Here is a 22,991-nt window from a genome sequence, read left to right on the forward strand (position 1 = left end):
CATGGGAACTGTGATGAGATTTTTCTGATAGCTGCTTAAAAATACTCGTCTCCAAAATAAAACACATAGATTAAACCTTTTAAAATAAAAAAAATTACAGCTTGTGACTCAGTTTAACTAGAAATGTGGAGAGGACCGACATTAACTGAACTGATCAGGGGTGGAGTGATCAAAAGAAAGAAGTATTAATTAAAAATTATTGTGTAGGCCCCTTAGGACTAATTTTTACTGATGGAATATATCTGGTCCATGTCCTTTTAGTAAAAGCTCATAATACTATGTTTAGGTCACCAACAGTCATTTTGCAGAATTTGTGCACCCTTTGTTCAATTTTAAATCCATTAAATAAATAAAAAATATATCATATAAAAGAGTGCATTTATTACAAAAAAGACATGAAATCTTATTTTTTTTTTTTTTAAAGAAAAGGATTTTTAATTTGGCTGTATTAAAAGAATGACATATGTAGGAATGTCCACAACATTTCAGATTCTTATAATCTAACTGTAGTGTGTAAGTGGTTCACTTGTGGTTATTTTAGATTTTTTGTAAACCTGTTTTAAAATGTAAAGGATACTGAACCTTCGTTGGGCTGGTGGGACAGCTTTAAGCGTACAGAGGAAAATATCCCTTATTTTTAAATCTAAAACTTGACAGGTATGCATTGAACCTACACATGCCTACTGATTTTTGTATACTACATTTATCGTTTTTGGGGAACTCTGCATGAATTCCTCTTTAAAGCTCCACTAGGTAGGATTGAGATTTTGTGCTCGTGGGCTCCCCCTACAGTTGTAGAGTGTAATAAATGTTTCAGACGGATTAGTTTCTCTTTCTCGTTTTCTGGCTTTCACAGACATATTCGGTCTCTTTCCAGCTTCTGCCAGAGTGTCTGTATGTTAGTTAGTAAAGAATGAACCAGTAGTCCTTGTAGAACTGTTAGAACTAAAGGTCGGAAAGCAGGTCGCAGTTCTCGCGAGCGTCGGTCGCGGCCGCCTCGGAAAACTTACAGAGTCTGGTTTGAGCTCAGAGGAGCTCCAGCACAGACACGAGAGCACCGCTATTCCTCCTATTACACCTCAATGCAGCGCTGCAGTGAGTTTCAAGCTGTAATTTTACTTCTTTAAAAAGATCAAAAATCAAGGAAATCCTACCTAGTGCTTCTTTAAATGTGCATATTAAGACCATATCCCAATAATTTTGCCGCGTCCCATGAGTTAAAGTGTGCTGCAATGATCTGTGGGATATGGGCGTGGGGCCTCCTGTACTGACTTTGGTTTGTGTGATTTCTGCCAGAGTTGCTAATCTGTTTAGACAATTCTAGCCAGATGCTGCCAGTCACAATAACTAACTAAATAACATCATGTTGTCTTAAGCAGGCTGCCAGAGTTGAGCATTGCTCACAAGAAAACACCTCACAACTTCTATAGGTGTGAGCACTCCCCAGTTGTCTCCTGAGTTAACACGTTAAAATCAGTTGACATACTGCTGTCTCATGACTTTTGGCATAGGAGTGTTTTTTAACACCACTCTGAATGACTGCTTATGTTTTATCATTTAAACCCAGTTAAATTGGCTCGGTTTAAATGATAAAACGTAATTAAAGCTCCAAATACACAAACTCATAAACTGATCCGGACCATAGAAACCAACTACAGGTGTGATACACCTGTAGTTGGTTTCTATGGTCCGGATCAGTTGTGTATTTGAGCGTTTCTTCCTCTGTTTGGTTTGGTTTCACACAGGCATAAACCTAAATGCGCATCAATAAACCACGCAAGCACATTGTCTCCTGTGATTGGTCATAAGATTTGGTGTTGTGCCGAAATCCGTCTTCCCTTACACAGCGGTATGAACACAAATGCTTACACTGGGAATTGATTTATTTACTGTAACAGTAGATTAATCCCTTATTTACAAACAGATATAAAATGAATCTGAGAAGAATCTACTACACTCACTCTGCTGTGTGTGCGTGAAGAGGAGTCTGATTCTGACAGAAAGGAAGAATTTCTCACAACACCTGAAAGCAACAACTCTCTGAACTCATAACTAACATTCAACAATCAAGTTAATATGAAGTATAGAGAGACTCTGCCCACATAGCTCATGATGAGAGGATATACTACAAAGTGAAACCAAAACTAAACAGATCAAAAATACATTACATTTAACCCCAGTTACCTTTCTCAGACGCTTTTATCCAAAGTGACTTACAGTAATGATGTACATTTAGAATTAGTGAGTGTAGAATTTCCTGGTAAAAAATAAAATCATCAAGGGTACAAAGTGATCACTGGGAAATGTAAGCAGGTCGATTGAGATGAGAAGATACAGAAAATACAATGAAATGAAATGAAGCAAGAAATCAAGTGGAGCTGAAAATCAGATAAACAGATCTTTTTCTCTGTTAAGACTGTAAGAAGCTGTGGGCGCTGTAACAGTGCAGATCGAGCTCTCTACAGGAAGCTCCTTGTCTCTGTGTTTAGCTGGGGTGATTGATGTGTGTAATCTGTGTCTGGCTGGGAAGTCGTCTTGTCAAAGCCAGCCCGACCAGCTGAGCACAGCTGATAAAATCAGCCACTCCTCCAGAATAGATCAAGTGGCCAGTCTTTAGCAGAGAAGTGCTCCAGCACCAGACCACTGAACTAGCCTAGACTAGCCAGCATGGGTTTACAGTACAAACACTTTAAAATCAACCTTTTTCTTTTTTTTGTGTTAATATTTTGACATATGACTTTGACATATGTAGATCTAGTTTTAATGAACTAAATTAGCATTTAGCATTATTTGCCATTATTTTCCAGTTGGTGGAACTCATTCCTGCAGAGAGGTTTTGTGAATAGAATCATTAATTTATATATATATATATATATATATATATATATATATATATATATATATATATATATATATATATATATATATATAGATATAAATAGAAAAGGCTGGCTTATTTTTAAGCATCCAGGTAGATTGTCAGGTAGCTACACTGTAAAAAAATCAGTAAAAAGTGCCAGAAATTACATTCGTAAGACACAAAAATAATATATATATTTTTTACATTTTTGCAGTGGCGTGCAGTGAATATAATGGGTACCCCTTCTGTAATCACCCCCCATCCCATATATAGTTAGACATATATAGTTTTTAAATGTATTTTTTGCAGTTAGAAACTTGATTCTGACAGTTATATATCTGCAGAACAACAATGTTCGATGTAAGGGACAGTTTGTTTGTTCAAATTATGCAGCAAACTAAAAATCGATAAAAATGAAGATACTTGTTTTTCATTGGACAGCGACGATGCATACTCTGTCTTATGATAAAATGCTGGGGTGCACAATGCATTCCTCTTGGTTGACAGTTGTTTCTGGTTGAGAGTACGCTGTGTGCTATTGGCTGCCATTTCTCACATGTGTTTGCGTTGATAAGTGCAGCGTATAAATAATTGTGTATAAAAAAAAAACGTGATTGTAAAGCATCCTTAATTTTATAAAAACCTACTATATAGAAGTATAACTTCTTTCATCCAATTGAAGACATTTATGACTGTCTGAGAAGCATCCAGTAGCTCGTTTGTGGTAGTTTTTTCTTCTGTTTTTCTGTATTTTTATCTGTATTTTGATGTGTTTTAATGTGATCAGGTGGTTTCACAAAAGAACACTCTTTTATAACCCTTTTTTTTTTTTTAAAGAAAAGGGTAAAACTGGTCTCATATCAATAGAAAACATGGGATGAATGCCAGCAGCCATCATCATCCTCTCTGGCTGTGATAAGCTTATTCTAGTTCTGCCCCAGCTGAAACCCTCCCCCCCCCCACAAGCTGCCCTGAGACCTTAATCCTGTTGGGACTGCACGAGAGGAGGGAGTGAGTGTGTGTGTGTGTGTGTGTGTGTGTGTGTGTGAGTGAGAAAGAGAGAGAGAGAGAGAGAGAGAGAGAGGGAGGGCCAGTAAGTGAGTGAGAGAGACTCTGAGTCAATGCGTGAGTGAGTAAGAGAGAGAGAGAGAGAGAGAGAGAGAAGGAGGCTGGACGTGTGGTCAGGGTTTGGGAGAGCGAGTGTTAAGCAGGGTCTTTAATTGCCGGCTGGTCACAGCAGTTGTGTTATGTTATGCAGGAGGTTCAGGACTCTCTGGACGACTGGGCAGTGAGTCTGTCCGAACTCGGCACCATGAAGACGGACCTTTCCCAGTACATCATCACCGAGGACGTTCTGCTGCTGCAGGAACAGGTGGACCATCTGCACTGCCAGTGGGAGGAACTCTGCCTAAAAGTAAGTGAAATACATCTGAAATACTCAGAGGAAATGAGGATGAGAGTGATCTTCACCATGATTTAATTATGATTCTTTATAGAGATGATTCAGTGCAGCAGTCTCAAGTTTCTTCACAATATATTCAAATTATTTTTTGGAATTTATGGATTCACAGATTTTTTTCAATTGTTTTCATTTTACTAAAGTTTGATTCAGTTATATTCTTTACTAAATAATTGAGTGCTTGCTGAAATCTTAAAATGCTCATTTCGTGCTCACAATTCTGCTCAGATTCACTGTTTAAATTTTTTGAGACTGTTTAATTCATTTTCAAATTAAGCTAAATAATATAATATTAATGTGAATGTGAATTGAATGCATCTTAAATGCAAGTTTGATTTGCTTATTTTGCTTCATGGAATCTTAGATTTTACTGCAATTAGATTTTTTGAAGGAAACGATTAAGTGCCTCTGAAAACAATTCATTTTATTAAACTGAGTTTGATTCTTTAGGAAATGTGAAAAGGAAGGGCTCTGATGAAAACTCAAATTGCACTATGACTAAATACAAATTTAAAATGATTTTATATTAAATACAGTATAAGCCATATACACGTTTAATGGGAACAACAGTTACACAATAGTAGAATACAGATAATAAAACAAGCTTTTAACGTTTCAATACAACTTGTTACAATAATGAAATATCAATTTGTAAGGCAAAATTATTTATTTTGATTCTTTACTAAATAATTTAGTGAATCCGTGAATGTTATTCATTTTGGTTCTTTTACAAAATGATTCAGTGAATAATTAAAAAAAAATAATTTGAATAAATCACAAAACAATCTATAATGAAATCTGAATTCAAATTTGCAATGCAATATGTTATTCATTATGGTTCTTTACAAAATGATTCAGTGATTTGAAAATATGATGCAATCAAAAATGAGTTTAATTTTAAAAATTATTACATAGTAAACAATGAACAAAAGCACAACATTGTATATAAAAATAATTATGTTTCTTATGATTTACAAGAATCTACTATAATTAGTGTGGTAATTGTATTTTCAGTGCTCTGCAGTAAATTAAGTAGTGATGCTGTGTGAGCAGGACTGTGGATGTGTTTACAGCTCAAACTAAATAAAATTAACATCAGAAGTGAATTTTGTAATGAATTAAACCAGCAGCTGACCCGGTCACGTGTGGGCGGCCTCTGCAGTTTCGATGGTTAGTCAGTTCAAAAACAAACAAACTGAGTTCAGGAATTCAAAGTATTTCTGAGAGTGGAAGAACAACAGGTTCCTCCTCATGCTGACCTGACTTTGGACTTGACTGAGAAACTCCTGTATTATAACCGAACTATAGAACTCTAAAACTATTTTATTAAAACTATTACACTATAACTATAGCTACATACAGCTCTGGAAAAAAATAAGAGACCACTGATTTTACCAAACTAAAAACCTCTGGAATATAATCAAGAGGAAGATGGATGATCACAAGCCATCACACCAAACTGAACTGCTTGGATTTTTGCACCAGGAGTAAAGGCATAAAGTTATCCAAAAGCAGTGTGTAAGACTGATGGAGGAGAACATGATGCCAAGATGCATGTAAACTGTGATTAAAAACCAGAGTTATTCCACTAAATATTGATTTCTGAACTCTTAAAACTTTATGAATAAGAACTTTTTGCATTATTTGAGGTCTGAAAGCTCTGCATCTTTTTTTTTTTGTAATTTTAGCTATTTCTCATTTTCTGCAAATAAATGCTCTAAATGACAAAATGTTTATTTGCAATTTGATAAATAGCAAAATCAGAGAAATTGATTTAGAAACTGAAGTGGTATATATATATATATATATATATATATATATATATATATAAAACGGTCCTCACATGCTGGATACACCCAGTGTATAGAGAGTACAGAGGCAGTGAGGGACATGGCAGGTCATGTTTTGGGGTGGGGTCAGTTTGTGGGGGTGGGGCAGGGGGTCGTTAGCATTGGAATGGAGGGACAGATGGTAGCAAGAGAGTAGCAAAGAGAGAGAAAGGGAGGAGAGAGGGATGAATAGGAGCAGGAGTTTGGGGGTGTTTTGTTTTGCATTTCACACACTCCCTCATTCTGTCACACGCTGAAGTGTGTGAGGGTGTGTGGCAGTTGGAGAGGATGGTGGGGGGCGTGGGGTTGCTAGAACAACTAAAAAGCTAGAGCATGGCATGCTGTTGCCTTTAAGCAGTGTACATGGTTTAATTAATAGTGTTACTATTAAATTACATCAGAGTGGCAGCTACTTTACCTTTACCTTTATCTAATTTAAACTATTACACAATTGTTAAACGTATTACCTGTAGATACTCATAATATAAAATGCATATTTTTGCTTTTCTATCGTACTTTTAATACCAGACAAAGATAACATCAGTAAATATAAAGAGCAGTTTTTAAATGATAATTTAATTCATTAAGGGTAAACAAAAAGATTTAAACTAATCTAGCCCTGTGTGAAAAGGTGTTTGCCCTCTAAACATATTACCTTGGTTGCTATCAAGCTTTACCAATAACTGCCAATGAGTCTTTCACATCTCTGTAGAGAAATTTTGTTCCACTCTTCTTTACAGAATTATTTTAATTAAGCCCCATTGAAAGGTTTTTGATCATGAACATCCTATTTAAGATCATGCCACAGCATCTCAATCAGACTTTGGCTAGGCCACTCCAAAACCTGCACTTTGTTTTTAGCCATTTTGAGATGGACTAACTGGTGTGCTTTGTGTCATTGTCCTGTTGCAGAACCCAAGTACACTTGAACTTAAGCTAACAAACTGATGGCCAGACATTCTCCTTAAGGATTTTCTGGTAGAGAGCAGAATGCATCATTATTCATTATCACCACCATGTTTAACTTTTACTATAATGTTCTTTTTCTGAAAATTTGTGCCACATTAAAGGGACACACACCTTCCAAAAGTACCATTTTTGTCTTGTCAATCCACAAAATGCTTTTTCCAAAGTCCTGGGGATCAACAACATCTCTGGAAAAAATGAGACCACTTAAAAATGATGAGTTTCTTTGATTTTACCAAATTATAAACCTCTGGAATATAATCAAGAGGAAGATGGATGATCACAAGACATCAAACCAAATTGAACTGCTTGAATTTTTGCACCAGGAGTAAAGCAGCATAAAGTTATCAAAAAGCAGTGTGTAAGACTGGTGGAGGAGAACATGATGCCAAAATGCATGAAAACTGTGATTAAAAACCAGGGTTATTCCACATAATATTGATTTCTGAACTCTTTAAACTTAAATATGAACTTGTTTTCTTTGCATTATTTGAGGTCTGAAAGCTCTGCATCATTTTTGTTATTTCAGCCATTTCTCATTTTCTGCAAATAAATGCTGTAAATGACAGTATTTATATTTGGAATTTGTGAGAAATTTTGTTTGTAGTAAAAAAAACAACATGTTCATTTTACATTTAACATATACCTATAAATAGCAAAATCAGAGCATTGTTAATTAGTTGTTTGTGTGCGTGTGCAGGTATCTCTGCGTAAACAGGAGATTGCTGACCGGCTGAATGCGTGGATAATCTTTAACGAGAAGAACAGGGAGCTGTGTGAATGGCTCACTCACATGGAGAACAAAGTGGCTCACAGCGCCGAGCTCAGCATTGAGGAGATGGTGGAGAAGCTGAAGAAGGTAAGAGCAAGAGGCCAAGGGGCCATTCGGCAGAGGGGTCACACAAATCAGACTACACACATGGGCCCCTTGGCCTAGAGTCCTGGAGGTCCTGGAGCAGTGCAGTTAATTTGACTAAATGAGCACTATGCGAGGAGTGGAGGGGGGGCTGGTGAAATTGAGTTTACCTGAGACCAGCTGGGCTATGCTTACTCTTCACAAGTAAACAACAAGAGAGAGACAACATGCAGACTCTTAATGAAAAGCAGAGCGGCAAATGTCAATGGAAAACACAACCTATTGATTTGGAAGGAAACTGAGCCAAAACTGTTGATTTAACACCTTGTGTTTCTTCCAGCATGTTTAATGGGAGTGCAGTGAATGTGTAGGAAAAGGTTTTGCATTTAAATCCAATTTCATTTAAGCTAAATGTTACCAGGAACAATAAAAGAAACATAATTTGGGCAGTCATGGTCAACTTTGGTCCTATATATTGAGCTACACAGATGTAGAAGTATGTGTACCACATGTGTGATGATGATTCAACATGGCAAATGTCTCGCCATAAAGTTGTAGAGGTTCCTAATGGAGTCCTGTGATAATCCATCCAATATTAAATATTCTCACACAGATCCTGCAGATTCTGCAGTAAGAGTGGAGTGTTGGTAGTGTGTCAAAAACCATTACACACATCCCACAATTGGGGATAGGTCTAGGGATGTGGCTGGCATTGGCATAGCATCTAAAATGGACTTTGGGTGTATTAAAACATGATTAAAATTGCTTACCTTTGTTAAATAGCCCTTCTACATTCTCCCGCAGCTTTCTGAGATTTAGTATTTTGTGCACTTTGCCCAAACCGGCTTTAGAATGAGTGAGACTGGACATGTTTTGCCCCTACAGATAAATCGCTTTTTCCACCGTTCTCCAGGCTCAAAGTAGCTCCACACTTCATAGGTAGAATCCGTAGAGCCCTGACATCTAAAAAGACGCATTTAGAACTTATTTAAAACTGCACAAGAAGTTCATTAAAGGCCACTGTTTACATCTCATAACGTAGGAAAATCTCTGGGCGCCGCCATCTTAAATTTAAGTCACAATAATTCAATCGTTGAGCAATGTTGATGTAATATAATTTTTTGTTGGATTTTGTATTCTAATATCGACAGTAACCAGATATTTTCAGCAACAGCTGGAATCCATGCAATCTTGCAATGTGCTCAACTTTCCTACGACGGTTGACTTATGATAACTTAAATTTAAGATGGCAGGATTTTTTTTGGTGCTGACCACAGTGCCTCCACACACAGATTTGTTGGATCATTTCCATCAAGACAAAAAGGTGGACTCATCACTGAAGATATTTTACTGCCATTCTGAGTCACTCCATGATGGTCTGTCATGACTACCCACCAAGTTGCTTGTGTGTTGGTTGATTTCTTCTTGGTGCTACAATTTGTTTAATGGTTAATGAAACAGCAAGAAAACAGGAAAAGTTTACTCGGAAAATTAGCTATGCTGCTCTAAGTGGTTAATTATTATTGCTGTGCCATATCTGATGCTAGGGCATAGCTAGATGGATACTATACTATTTAAAATTACCTTTATGGTATTGCTGGCGGTTAATAAGGGGTTCTTAGGTGTTGATGAGTCACTACTTTAGCTCCTTTGTTGTCACCCTTCCGTTGGCTTAATTAGAAAGTTTTCCTGAACCTAATCCATCTGAAAACTTTAACTCAAGTCAAATAAAGGTAGAAAAATGCATGTGTGATAAACATCTTCAACCAGATACATGTGTGTCTGTGCAGGGCTGCATGGAGGAGATTAACTTGTTCAGTGAGAATAAGACTCATCTGAAGCAGTTGGGAGAGCAGCTCATCAGCGCCAGCAATAAGACCAAGGAGACGGAGGTCAACGACAAGATCAAGGACATCAGTGACCGCTGGCAGCACCTGTTTGACCACATCGAGGCCAGGTAAGAGAACAGCAAGGCTTGTCTATGTTGTGATGGTGGACAGCTGACAATATGTGGGTGGAGTCCAGAAGTACAGAACCTGTCAGCTCTGATGTGCATGAGCAAAATCACAAGGACTGTCCAGTTCCAGACTTTTTAAGTTTCAGTCAATTAGAGATTTAGTAAAAGTAAAATGATGTTCCTTGGATACATCTGCTAATATTACAGATTATTTGGTGTAGATATTGGACCTTCATAGCACCCTAATAAAGAGTTCCATAGAGTAAAAGGCCTCATTTTCTCTGATTGTGTAGTTTGGTTATATGGTTATAGATGCTGTCATGCATAAATATCTCCAAGACAACAACTTTACATGAGAAGGAAATACATTCTTAACTTTCAGTGAGCAAAAATGCGAAACTAAATTATTCCAAGTCTTGTTGGAGCATTTCTGTTGTTTTTTTTATTAAGACATTTTGATATAATTTAAAAAACACATAGCAGATTCACATTACACCAAAAAAAGTGTTTTTGCGCAACAATTATGATATAAGGGAATTAGCAAGCTTGGTAATGGATCCCAGCCCCTGAATAGCCAAACTCCAGTGATTCTCCTTATCACTGGAGAATAATTACATTTTAATATTTATATATATCATGATACAGTGATATGATTTGTATGCACATTTTCGATAATTCCTTATTACTCAGAACCCACCAGCCATGCCTGAACTGAAGGCCAGAGTTACATACAAACATAATACACATGCCATATCTGACCAGTGTAGTGCCATCCATCTGTCATCAACAATTACAAAGTAATCCAGTTTGGAACAACAGCTAAGAACAACATCGCAGCTAAAACACCTTAAAACCAAGTGGTAGCATTGTGGATAACCCAGTGCAACACTGCAGAGGCTAGATCAGGGGTGTCATAACTACGGACCGCGGGCCATTTGCGGCCCGTTTCCTTTTTTGGAGCGGCCCGCGAGGTATTTTAGAAATAGAATGAAAGTTGGCCCGCTGTTAAGCAGGTTTTTATAATGTGAGATTCAAAGTTTGAATGCTAGGTGTCAGAAACGGGCCAAAGATGGCGATGGCGAGAGTGCGCATTTCTAGCGCAGAAAAACGGGCCAAAAGAGTCTAAAAGCGGAGAGGGTGTGCATTTCTAGCTCAGAAAAACGGGCCAAAAGAGTCTAAAAGCGGAGAGGGTGCGCATTTCTAGCGCAGAAAAAAGGAGTTTAATATTAAGAGACATCATGAAATGAAACATCAATTTGAAAAAACTTAGTTTACACAACACTGTCAAAGATAAAGATAATAAATCAAGTAAAATGGTGTGTAAATGAAATAATCAGTAAAATGTATTATTTAAAGTGGTATATTTCATTATTTGTGTGACTTCAAATATATTTCTCCTTCTGGCCCCCAACAAAAAAAGTTTGGACACCCCTGGGCTGTGTCTTTTTTTTTTTAGCTATGCAACTAACTCACTATTATCGGCTTCATTAAAGGATTCTAGGATAGACTACTTGGGATGCTCCGATATCAGAATATACCAATATTTTTATCATACATATCTGCCAATACCAATTAAACACTCATTAAATGTAGAAACTGGGGCATCATCATTATAGAACAACATAACATTAATTTCAGCAGGTTTAAAAATACAGAAACAGGAAGGAAATTGCAGATTTGAATCTCCAATAACTTTACATACTCAGTGAAATTCTTTGCAGGCTTGGAGAAGAGCTGAAGTGGCCACCCCTGAGCTAAGCTGTTACGTTCTGTAGATTATTACTGTATGATATAACAGGATTGGACATACCATGCATGCTGTGGAAGGTGATGTCAGCGGCGTGCACAATGATCTCACTGATAAAGTACTGGTGATGTTACACAACCACGGATTATTGTTGGAGTTTAGAATTTCAGCCTGTGAAAAAGTAAGAGTAAACATCAGCACAAGACCTAATGTGTAACAGGTGGATGACTGTGTTGATTACTTTATTACTTTTATGAGTACTTCTGGCTAAGTTTAGCTTAAGTTCATTGTGTTTTTAGCTGTTTTTTTGTTGTGTACTTTTATCTATGTTTAGGTAAAGTTAATAGAGTTTTAGCTGTTGTTTTTGTTGCATACTTTCATCTACGTTTAGCTAATGCTAATAGAGTTTTAGCTGTTGTTTTAATATGTACTCCTGGCTAAGTGTGCCTGATGGTGATAGTTTTTAGCAGCTTTTTTGTGTAATTTTATTCAAGTTTAGCTAATGCTAATAGAGTTTTAGCTGTTATTTTAATAAGTACTACTGGCTAAGTGTAGCTGATGTTGATAGTGTTTTTTTTTGCTGTTTTTGTGTGTTCTTTTATCTAAGTTTAGCTAATGCTAATAGAGTTTTAGCTGATGTTGATAGTGTTTTTTTGCAGTTTTTGTGTGTTCTTTTATCTAAGTTTAGCTAATGTTGATAGAGTTTTAGCTGTTGTTTTTAGTTGTTTTTGTTTTTGTTGCATACTTTCATCTATGTTTAGCTAATGCTAATAGAGTTTTATCTGTTGTTTTAGTTGTTTTTGTTGCATACTTTCATCTACGTTTAGCTAATGCTAATAGAGTTTTAGCTGTTGTTTTATTAAGTACTTTTGGCTAAGTGTACCTGATGTTGATAGAGTTTTTAGCAGCTTTTTTGTGTAATTTTATTCAAGTTTAGCTAATGTTGATGGAGTTTTAGCTGTTATTTTAATAAGTACTCCTGGCTAAGTGTAGCTGATGTTTATAGAGTTTTTAGCTGTGTTTTTTGTTGTTGTGTACTTGTATCTACGTTTAGCTAATGTTAATAGAGTTTTAGCTGTTGTTTTAATATGTACTCCTGGCTAAGTGTAGCTGATGTTGATAGTGTTTTTTGTGCACTTTTCTATGCTTAGCTAATGCTAATAGATTTTTTTTTTAAATAATTACTCCTGGCTAAGTGTAGCTAATGTGGATAGTGTTTTTTGCAGCTTTTGTGTGTACTTTTATCTATGCTTAGCTAATGCTAATAAAATGAGTTTCAGCTGTTGTTGTTAGTTGTTTTTGTTGCATACTTTCATCTAAGTTTAACTAATGTTAAAAGGGTTTTAGCTGTTATTGTAACAAATACTCCTGGCTAAATGTAGCTGATGTTGATAGTCTTTTTAGCTGTTTTTTGTGTACTTTTATCTAGACTTGCTAAAGTTATTCGAGTTTAAGCTGTTGTTTTAATAAGTACTTGATGTATTTGTTGTTGATAGTGTTTTTAGCAGCATTTTTGTATATTTTTTTAATGTTTCCGTAATGGTAATAGAGTTTTAGCTGTTGTTTTAATACGTACTCCTGGCTAGGTGTAGCTGAAGTTCATTGTGTTTTTAGCTGTTTTTGTTGCTGTGTACTTTTATCTATGTTTAGCTAAAGTTAAAGTTTTAGCTGTTGTTCTAATAACTACTCCTGGTTAAGTTTAGCTTAAGTTCATTGTGTGTGTGTTTTTTTTTTATGCTAATAGAGTTTTAGCTGTTGTTTCAATACATACTCCTGACTAAGTGTAGCTAATGTTGATGGTGTTTTTACCTGTTTTATTGAGTATTACTGACTACTTATTTTTGCTGTTTTGTTTGTGTTTTGTAATTTTATGTAATTTTATCTAAAATGAATATTCATTATATCAATGGTTTTGACAAGTTTGGCTAATGTGTTCTAATGTTTACAGCTGTTTCTTGTGTTTTTGTAGCTATGTTTAGCTAATGCTTTTTGTTGCGTGATTTTAGCTAAGTTTAGCTTATGCTAACATTGATTTTGGTTTTAGTTGTTTTTTTGTTGTGTACCTTTATCTAAGAATAACTAGTTAATATTGATATTGTTTCAGCTGTGTTTTATCAGTTTTTTTGTTGTGTATTCGTAGGTAAAGCAGTGTTAATGGATTGAGGCTGGTTAGATGGGCTGAAGGGTTATTGTAGGAGACAGGGTGGATGGATGGATGGGGGAGTGTCCTTTACTCAGTGAGCTTGTAGAATGGACAGATGGTGGCCGTGACTTTCAGTCACATGTTGCCGGCTGGCTTGTTGTTTTTCTGTGAGCGTATGTAGCTCTTTGCTTTGGCATTCCCTCATGTGCTCTCTGTCTCAGCCATATCTTATCTGTAGCTGTTGTGTGTCGCCCCTGTCCAAACAAAAGCTTGTATCTCCCAAATGCTAACTTTACAGAAGGAGAAAAAAAAAACTTACAATGGACATAAATCTAAAAGATTTGATTTAAGTCATTTTGGAGAATTTCTATTAGTCAAAACTGAAACATTTATTTAATTAACCATTAAATATTTGACCTGCCAGATTGTGTGTAAAAATGGCTTTAGACCTGCTTGCTTTAAGGGTCAACAGCTAAGATTGGCTTTGCAGGTGCAGCAAAAAGCTAAAAGTGGCTCTGTGGATCAGTGGGTGAGGCGTCACAGGACTACCCTGATGACCTGATGATCTTCAGTATACTGAAGACATAGCTCTGGAACAAAATAATAGACCACCTAAATGGTGGGGTTGTTTGATTTTACCAAATTGAAAAACTCTGGAATATAATCAAGAGGAAGATGGATGGTCACAAGCCATCAAACCAAACTGAACTGCTTGTTTTTTTGCACCAGGAGTAAAGGCATAAAGTTATTCAAAAGCAGTGTGTAAGACTGGTGGAGGAGAACATGCCAAGATGCATGAAAACTGTGATTAAAACAGGGTTATTCCACCAAATATTGATTTCTGAACTCTTAAAACTTTATGAATATGAACCTTTGTTTGCATTTTTTGCATATACCTATAAATAGCAAAATCAGTGGTCTCTTAATTTTTTTCAGAGTTGTATTTGTATGGATTATTGTCATTTATCTCACATGATTGATTACTTAAGCATTTGATTGATATAAATAATGATACATATTATCTATTGTGTATAGCTGACTCCTCATGTATCATGAGGTCATTTGTTTTCAGGGCACTTTGTATTATGGGATGTTTTCACAGCTCCAGCAGGCCTGGACTTGTCTCTGCATATCTTTACATGGTCATCCAGCAGATGGGTTTGTGTGTGTGTGTGTGTGTGTGTGTGTGTGTGTATGTGTGTGTGTGTGCAGTCAGCTATACACAGGAGATTAGATGAGTTGACTCAGGCCTGTCGTCTGCTTTTGTCACTTAAAATCACACAGGTTGCTGGGTCACCCCTCTGGCATTCACACACACACACACACACACACACACACAAATACACACAGACACACACACACGCTCCACACACACACTCCACACACACATACCCACAAACAACGGGCAACTGCCGTCTGGTGACTCGGACCTTTGTGTCCACCCGCCGCCTCATAAGTCCTCCGTCTACAAGCATTGTGTCTCACAGCCAATGAGTTTCAGCCCCCTGGTCCTGCGCATGCCTCCTATTGGCTGAGAGATTGGCAGGCATTGTGTGCTGATGAGCGTGGCGTTCACTTGGAGGCAGGCAGATGTTATGTTAAAATCGTCTGATGCTCAATGTCACACACATGTGCTTGCAGACACACACACACACAAACACACACACCGCTATGGTCCACAGTTTAAAGTTCAAGTGTGGTGCACATTTTTTCAATACACACACTCTTACACATGCAGCTACTTTAGAAGGTTTTTTAAGAAAAAGTGTTTGTTTTGTGATATTTTTTTGCTAACCTGAAGCACCTTTATTTTTAGAATAGAGTACTCTGAATGTAGTTACTCAAGCAAGACGTGTTCTGTTCGGATTGGTTCACTGACAGCGAGGGCCCTATCGTATACCCTACGCAAGGCGTGTTGTGTCAACAGTCTATTTTCACGCCTAGCCAAGAATAAAGTTGAGCTGTTGCTGTACTTTTACAGTGTGAACGCTCAGGTCAGTTTCTTCTGCTGAGGCGTGCAAAAGCGCCGCGCTGTTAAGATACAAACGTGCCAAAGTCAGAGCTCACCTGGCTCTTAAAGAAAAAGGCAAGTGACACTGATTGTTTTTTACTTTTTTTCACCTTACACCCAAAACACACCCATGATGAATTAATTATAGTGACATTATAGTGTGTTATAGATCGCTAAATTAGAGCACCAAGTATTTGAAGTATTCCCAAATAAAAATTATTATTCCTTTTCTGAAGGTATATACCAGTCCTGCTGATTTCTCCCTGGTGCTGTTTAGTTGTTGTGTTGGCTAATAGCATATATCTTCAGTTAGCATCTTGGAGTCATTAGCATTAGCATTGGAGGGAAAAATGAGTCTGAATGGTAGCTAGTAAGAACTGTATAAGTAGCTATGCTAGAAAGATGCTAGAAAGAAACTGCACTGTTAGCAGTTAGCTTGTTTACAGTGTTGATTAATGACAATTAATAAAAAATTTAGATTTTTAAGTTTTTGCTGTTGATAATGTGTGGCATCTATCTTTAATAAACATTCTTGACCTATGTAAAAATAAACAGTATAAAATGCATACTACATCTCACATCAACCCTGGGAGAACCACTCCACCAAATATTGGTATAAAGGTTTTAGTACTGAAATCATATGAAATAGTGTCTTGACATTTCTCCTTTCAGCCACCTTCAGGACAAAACATTAGATATGAAATAAAAAAAACAGCAAAATTATAATTAGATGTAAATAAATTAAAAATTATTCCATGTAAAATATCCATAAAACATTTGATGGGCAGTAGACACGTGCGTGAATGTGTGGACAGCACGAGTTCCTTCACAGAACCGAGATAAGAGGATTGGGCTCGAGTCCAGATTGCATTGTCTGTAATCCTCCGTGCAGAAATGAGCTGAATGGAGACTGAGGTGAAGACAGGCGTGAGACCGGCTTAACATGGAGAAGAATTATGCTTCTCACTATGCTGAAGTGTGCCTACTGTGTTCCTGACACACATCCACTGCCTCTTTTCCCAAATTTCATTATTTCTAATACAAACTCTTAGGACCCCTATCCATCAGACAAGTCTACCAGAAGAAGAAATGGAGGGAGACATTAGCATATACTTCTGCAGAAATTAGCTGCTGGTAAGGATGTGCTATTGGACTCTAGCCTAAATACTTATGGATTGATTTGGACTCTAGCCTAACGACTTGTGGCATGACTTAGACTGTAGCATAAAGCTATTGGACTAAAGGATTGTGATTTAACTTTGACTCAAGCCTAAAGACTTGTGGCTTGATTTGGACTATAGCCTAAAGCTATGGGACTCAGTTTGCAGTGGATCCCAAATAACTGTGATTTAACTTTGACTCTAGCCTAAACACTTGTGGCTTGATTTGGATTCTAGCCTAAAGACTTATTGTTTGACTTAGACTCTAGGCTAAAGGCTTTTGCCTTGATTTGGACTCTAACCTAAGACTTGTGGTTTGTTTAGACTCTAGTCTAAAGACTTCTGACTCACTTGGACTCTAAATATGTGTGGCTTGACTTGTACAATAGCCTAAAGACTCATGGCATGACTTAGACTCTATGCTAAAGACTCATGGCATGACTTAGACTCTATGCTAAGGACTTGTGGCTTGACTTTGACTCAAACCTAAAGACTTGAGGCTTGACTTGAACTTTAGCCTAAATACATGGGACTTTATTTGCGGTCAAGCCGAAATACTTTTGACAAGACTTGTATTCTGCCCTAAAGACTCAAGCCTTGACTTTGACTTACATTGTGAGCTTAAGTCTTGTGGCTTCATTTTGACTTATGAGCGGTTCTTCAACATATACTGTGAGAAGGTAGAGCAACAGTAGGTTCTGCCAGATGTTTTGTCAGTGTCCTCCACCTGCGGTTCTCTCTGTTGCCATGCAGATCCTGCGGTCCAGGTGTTCCTCAGAGCTGGGTAATCTGGTCAGGCGAGGTTTAATTAGCTTTAGCTTACTGAGGGTAAGCTGCGGAGTGTTTCCCAGCTGGACTGTCTGGGTGCACACACACAAACACACACTCAGTCAGACCGTGGGCTTACCCAGACCTTTTAATGTGTGTGAGCAGATGCAGCTCTGTATAAGAATGTCTGTATGCCAGTGTGTGTGTGTGTGTGTGTGTGTGTGTGTGTGTGTGTGTGTGCATAGTAAGCCTCTTTACGCAAGTGCCCTGCAGGGTATGCATTAAGCAGCTGAACTGCTTTATTAAATATGCCGATAAGCTTGTGTGTGTGTGTGTTTGTGTGTGTGGCCGCCCATACCCTCACTGGTGCTGTAGCATGACGTATGCTTCTTCGTGCATTCAAGCAATGTCAACTGTTTGGGGGGTGTGGAGGTCACGTGACCGAGAGAGAGAGTTAAAGAAAAAGCGAGAGAGAGAGTGAGATAGCGAGATAGATAAATCACGAGAGAGCAAGGTAGAGAAAATGTGAGTTTGAGACAGGGATAAAGAGAGAGATTGAAGTAGAGAGATTGTGTGAGAGGCAGAGAGAGAGAGAGATGTAGACATGAAAAGATAGTGAGTGCGAGAGGTAGAGAGAGAGAGAGGTTGAGATAGCGAGAGAGTAGAGGGCAGCAGAGGAAGGGGCAGGATATCTGCAGAGTGTGTATCAGAAAGTGTGTGTTAGCATGTGCCGAAATGCTCACGCTGACGAGAGAGAGCCACGGAGGGTCTGCACCGGTCTGTGAGTAAGTACCACCTGCTCCTTTAGCACAATGGATACGGTGCTCCCTCACCCTGTGTGTGTGTGTGTGTGGTGCACGGGAAAATGGGCCGGACAGGGGGATGGGCAGGGCTTTTGTCCGGGCATCTCGAACATCTCTGAATGGAGTGGCTACTGCTAGCCAGCTGTCCCGGGGTTAGCACTGTGCTAGCGTGCAGCGGGTGTGATGTAGCGGATGGGTGATGAATTATGCATGAGGCAGCTTCTGCACGTTCCTCAGCTTTGGATGGCTGTAATTTGTGCAGATGTTGTGTGCAGTTGTTTGTTTGCAGTGATGGTCAAAGAGAGAGAGAGAGAGATTGGACACCATGCTTGGTGTGTTTGGTTTGTCATTTGTCGTTGTGGTGCACACAGAAAGCAGTAGCACTGCTGTCTGGGGACCTGGTGGACGTGGTGGATGTGGTGGACGTGAAGGACATGGTGGGTAAGCTGGTGTAAGAGCCGAGCCTCCAACATGTCCTCGCTGCCACGTAACACACTGGTTTGTTTTGGTTCCTCCTCCATTGCATTGCAGTCACGTGACAGAGGACGGTGCATAAACGTCACCGGAACAGCGAGTCAGCGAGGGTCCCTGCTGCTTGGACGCAGAATGGGTTTTGATTGAATGAATGGGGGGCTCGTTAATGATGACCCCGCTTTCAAAGAGAAGGGGAGTTTGTTTCTTTGGTCTTTTGTTAGGTTTTTGGAGCTGAGAAATCAACAGCTGGTCATCATCAATGCTGCTCCAATATAGTCCTACACTGCAGACGATCTGACCATCACTCTCTATATGACAGAGAACAAGAAAGAGAGAGAAAGAGAGAGAGACTTAGAGAGAGAGAGAAAGGGTATGAAAATTTACAAAGAGAGACAGAGTAGAAGAAAATGAGAGAATGCATAGCATGAGGATTAGTAAAGGCAGAGGGATCTAGAGATGTGTGGTACAGAAAGGTGTAAAGAGAGGGGTGAGGTAGAGAAAGGGTTTATGTAGAGAAAGTGAAATGGATAGAAGGGTAGAGAACACAAGGGATACATTCAGATAGAAGCAGAGATTTAAAAAAAGTGAGGAAAATAGAGAGCCAGATTGACATACATAGGGAAAGAGGTAGAAACATAGCGCTTTTCCAGCAAAAGAAATCTGGTTCTTGAACCAGTTACATTTGAGCTTATAAGATCTGGGGAGTTTTCAGCGAACCAGCCCTCGTTTCCACCAGTTTCCATAAAATCGTCAAAACGACACATCATATGTCATCATCAGGGGGCGTTGCATCTGTGAATGAAGGTTTCTGGTTTAGAAATCTACTTTTTTGGTCAAAAGACAAAGAGCAGAAGATAGAGAGAATTAGGAACCAATTAAGAAAAAGAGAGAGTAGAGATTGATAGGTAGAGGTTGTTTGTCAGGTTGCTTGAAGACCAGGGGTACTAAAACAAAAACAAAAAGGACACCTACATGACATGGAATTGAGTAGAAAGGAGTTGTAAAGAATTTGTGCCATCATTGACACCAGTTGATCTTGTCTTGTCACCCTCAACGGTCCCATGATCACATTATTACACTAGAAGGGCAGCCTTTAGGGCACTTTGTCTCTTATCTACCAACTCTTATCAGTTGAGGGTACTCAACTCCCCCTTGAGTCCACCAGTGGTAGAGATTGGAAGAAACAGGTAAGGTGTGAGATTCATTCAAGAAAGAGAAAATGAAGTAGAGAGAATGAAGTAACGATCACTAGAAAGAATGTTTTTGTGAGATTATTAGAAAAAGAGAGTTCCTGAGAGCTTCTGATGGACATTTACTCTTTTAATTAGTAAGCTGTAAACTTGAATTTGGAAATTAACTGCAGCAGTCTCCAGCAAAACACACTGGCTGATTTTTTTTTTGTGTCCAACAGGCATGAATCACTAGTTCTTCCAAATTGTATAACTGTATACTGTGAAACTGGATTTTCCTGTGATGTAATTAATTTATGTCCTATTCTTGTTCTTGTTATGGTTATCTCAACACTGTTTCCTATTCCTGGACATGCTGTAGCTTATATTTAGACTTTGACTTATGTGGTTTATATAAGACAAATCAGGATTATTGATCATCAGATTGACAGTTTTGGAAGTTTGTAGTGACTCTGAAAGCAGAATGAACTATAACCCAGTGTTGTCTGATCGATCTCTCAGGGTGAGGAAGCTGAAGGAGACGCTGGTGATGGTGCAGCAGCTGGATAAGAACATGAGTAACCTGCGGACGTGGCTGTCCCGGATCGAGGGGGAGCTTTCCAAACCCGTTGTCTACAGCATCTGCCATGGTGACGAAATCCAGCGCAAACTGGCTGAACAACAGGTACGCTCTACTGACCATCTCCATTCTGAACATATGGGGTCAGTTTTACTTGGACAGGGATAAAAAGTCTTTGTAGTCCAAGACTAGTCCCTTAATCCCTTTCTGAGAAACTGCCCTCTAAACCTTATGCTGAATGGAAAATGGAGAATTATCCAGCACTTCTAATACACCATCATTGTATTATGGTTAATTCTAAGTTCTCACATTATCATTATCACCAGGAACTGCAGAGGGACATCGAGCAGCACACAGAGGGCGTGGCCTCAGTGCTAACACTGTGTGATGTGTTGCTGCACGACGCAGACGCGTGCGGCAGTGATGTGGAGAACGACTCCATCCAGCAGACCACCCGCAGCCTGGACCGCCGCTGGAGAAACATCTGCGCCATGTCCATGGAGAGGAGGATGAGGTGATACACACATTCTCATACTGTACACACTCAATAAAACCATGATAGTACAGAGTTTAATACTGTAACCAGAGAGAGTGTTTCTGATAAAGTGGCCAGTAGAACCAAAGGTAGATCTGTGTTTCTAAGAAAGTGGTCATTGAGTGAAGGCATAAGGTATATTGGTGTTTCTAATAAAGTGAGCAGTGAGTAAAATAACAGTATAGGAAGATGTTTCTAATAAAGTGGCCAGTAAGTGGAAGCACAAGGCATGTAGGTGTCTCTAATAAAGTGACCAGTGAGTGGAAATAAAGATAGGTAAGGGTTTCTAATAAAGTGGCCAGTAAGTGGAAGCACAAGGTAGGTAGGTGTTTCCAGTAAAGTGGCCAGTGATTGGAAGCATAATGTAGAAATATGTTTTTGATAAAGTGGCCAGTGAGTGGAAATAAAGATAGGTAAGTGTTTCTAATAAAGTGGCCACAGTGAGTGGAAGCACAAGGTAGGGAAATGTTTCTAATAAAATGGCCAGTGAGTGGAAGCACAAATTAGGAAGGCATTCTAATAAAATGGCCAGTGAGTGGAAGCAAAAGGTAGGAAGGTGTTTCTAGTAAAGTGGACAACAAAAGGAAATAAAGATAGGTAAGTGTTTCTAATAAAGTGGCCAGTGAGTGGAAGCATAATGTAGAAACGTGCTTCTAAAAAAAGTGGCCAGTGATTGGAAGCACAATGTAGGTAGGTGTTTCCAATAAAGTGGCCAACAAGTGGAAATAAAGATAGGAAAGTGTTTCTAATAAAGTGGCCAGTGAGTGGAAGCACAGGTAGGAAGATGTTTCTAGTAAAGTGGCCAACAAAAGGAAATAAAGATATGAGTTTCTAATAAAGTGGCCAGTGAGTGTAAGCACAATGTTTGTAGGTGTTTCTGATAAAGTGGCCAGTGAGTAAAAGCATGTGGAAATTTGTTTCTAATAAATTGCGCACAGTGTTAGTGGGTGTTTCCGATAATGTGGCCAACAAGAGGATGTACAGGGTTTGTAGACGTTTCAAATAAAGTGGCCAGTGAGTGAAAGCACAAGGTAGATATGGGTTTCTAGTAAAGTGGCCATAGTGAGTGAAAGCACAAGGTAGATATGTGTTTCTAATAAAGTGGTCAGTGAGTGGAAGCAAACAGTATGTGTTTCCAATAAATTGGTCACTAAGTAGAAGTTCTAATACTATGATTACTCACCGCCTCTCTCTGCTGCCCCCTGCAGGATTGAGGAGACGTGGCGTCTGTGGCGCAAGTTTCTGGAAGACTACTCTCGTTTTGAGGTCTGGTTGACCACAGCCGAGCAGACGGCAGCTAACCCGGCCAGCACGGACGTCCTCTACACCTGCGCCAAAGAGGAGCTCAAGAAGTTTGAGGTAATTCAGGTTTATAATAATATAATAATTTAGGGACATACAGGTAAGCTATACTAGATCATCCAAATAAAGTGGGACCACCATTCAAATTCACAGCTATTCCTGTGTTCTGCAGGCGTTTCAGAGGCAGGTGCATGAGCGCCTGACGCAGCTGGAGCTGGTGAATAAGCAGTACCGGCGTCTGGCCCGAGAGAACCGCACCGACACCTCCAACAAACTGAAGACCATGGTGAACGAGGGGAACCAGCGGTGGGACACCCTGCAGAGGAGAGTGACCGCCGTGCTCCGCAGACTGAAGGTCAGAACGGGGCAGCT

General features: G+C 38.8%; 2 protein-coding genes across 2 annotated transcripts in view; one reads left to right on the plus strand and one right to left on the minus strand.

Annotated features, from left to right (window-relative positions):
- Nucleotides 1–22,991, minus strand: part of esr2b (estrogen receptor 2b) — a 443,098-nt gene that overhangs the window by 353,222 nt on the left and 66,885 nt on the right. The window lies entirely within an intron of this gene.
- syne2b (spectrin repeat containing, nuclear envelope 2b) overlaps nucleotides 1–22,991 on the plus strand; it is a 187,408-nt gene that overhangs the window by 148,108 nt on the left and 16,309 nt on the right. Inside the window, exons 111-117 of the mRNA XM_049481047.1 lie at nucleotides 4,119–4,274; nucleotides 7,815–7,973; nucleotides 9,761–9,927; nucleotides 20,725–20,887; nucleotides 21,109–21,296; nucleotides 22,526–22,676; nucleotides 22,792–22,974. Of these exons, the coding sequence (XP_049337004.1) occupies nucleotides 4,119–4,274; nucleotides 7,815–7,973; nucleotides 9,761–9,927; nucleotides 20,725–20,887; nucleotides 21,109–21,296; nucleotides 22,526–22,676; nucleotides 22,792–22,974 (1,167 nt within the window). The remainder of the gene's footprint in view (nucleotides 1–4,118; nucleotides 4,275–7,814; nucleotides 7,974–9,760; nucleotides 9,928–20,724; nucleotides 20,888–21,108; nucleotides 21,297–22,525; nucleotides 22,677–22,791; nucleotides 22,975–22,991) is intronic.

The sequence above is a fragment of the Astyanax mexicanus genome, chromosome 7 (assembly GCF_023375975.1).
Source record: "Astyanax mexicanus isolate ESR-SI-001 chromosome 7, AstMex3_surface, whole genome shotgun sequence".
In the NCBI taxonomy this organism is placed as follows: Eukaryota; Metazoa; Chordata; class Actinopteri; order Characiformes; family Acestrorhamphidae; genus Astyanax; species Astyanax mexicanus.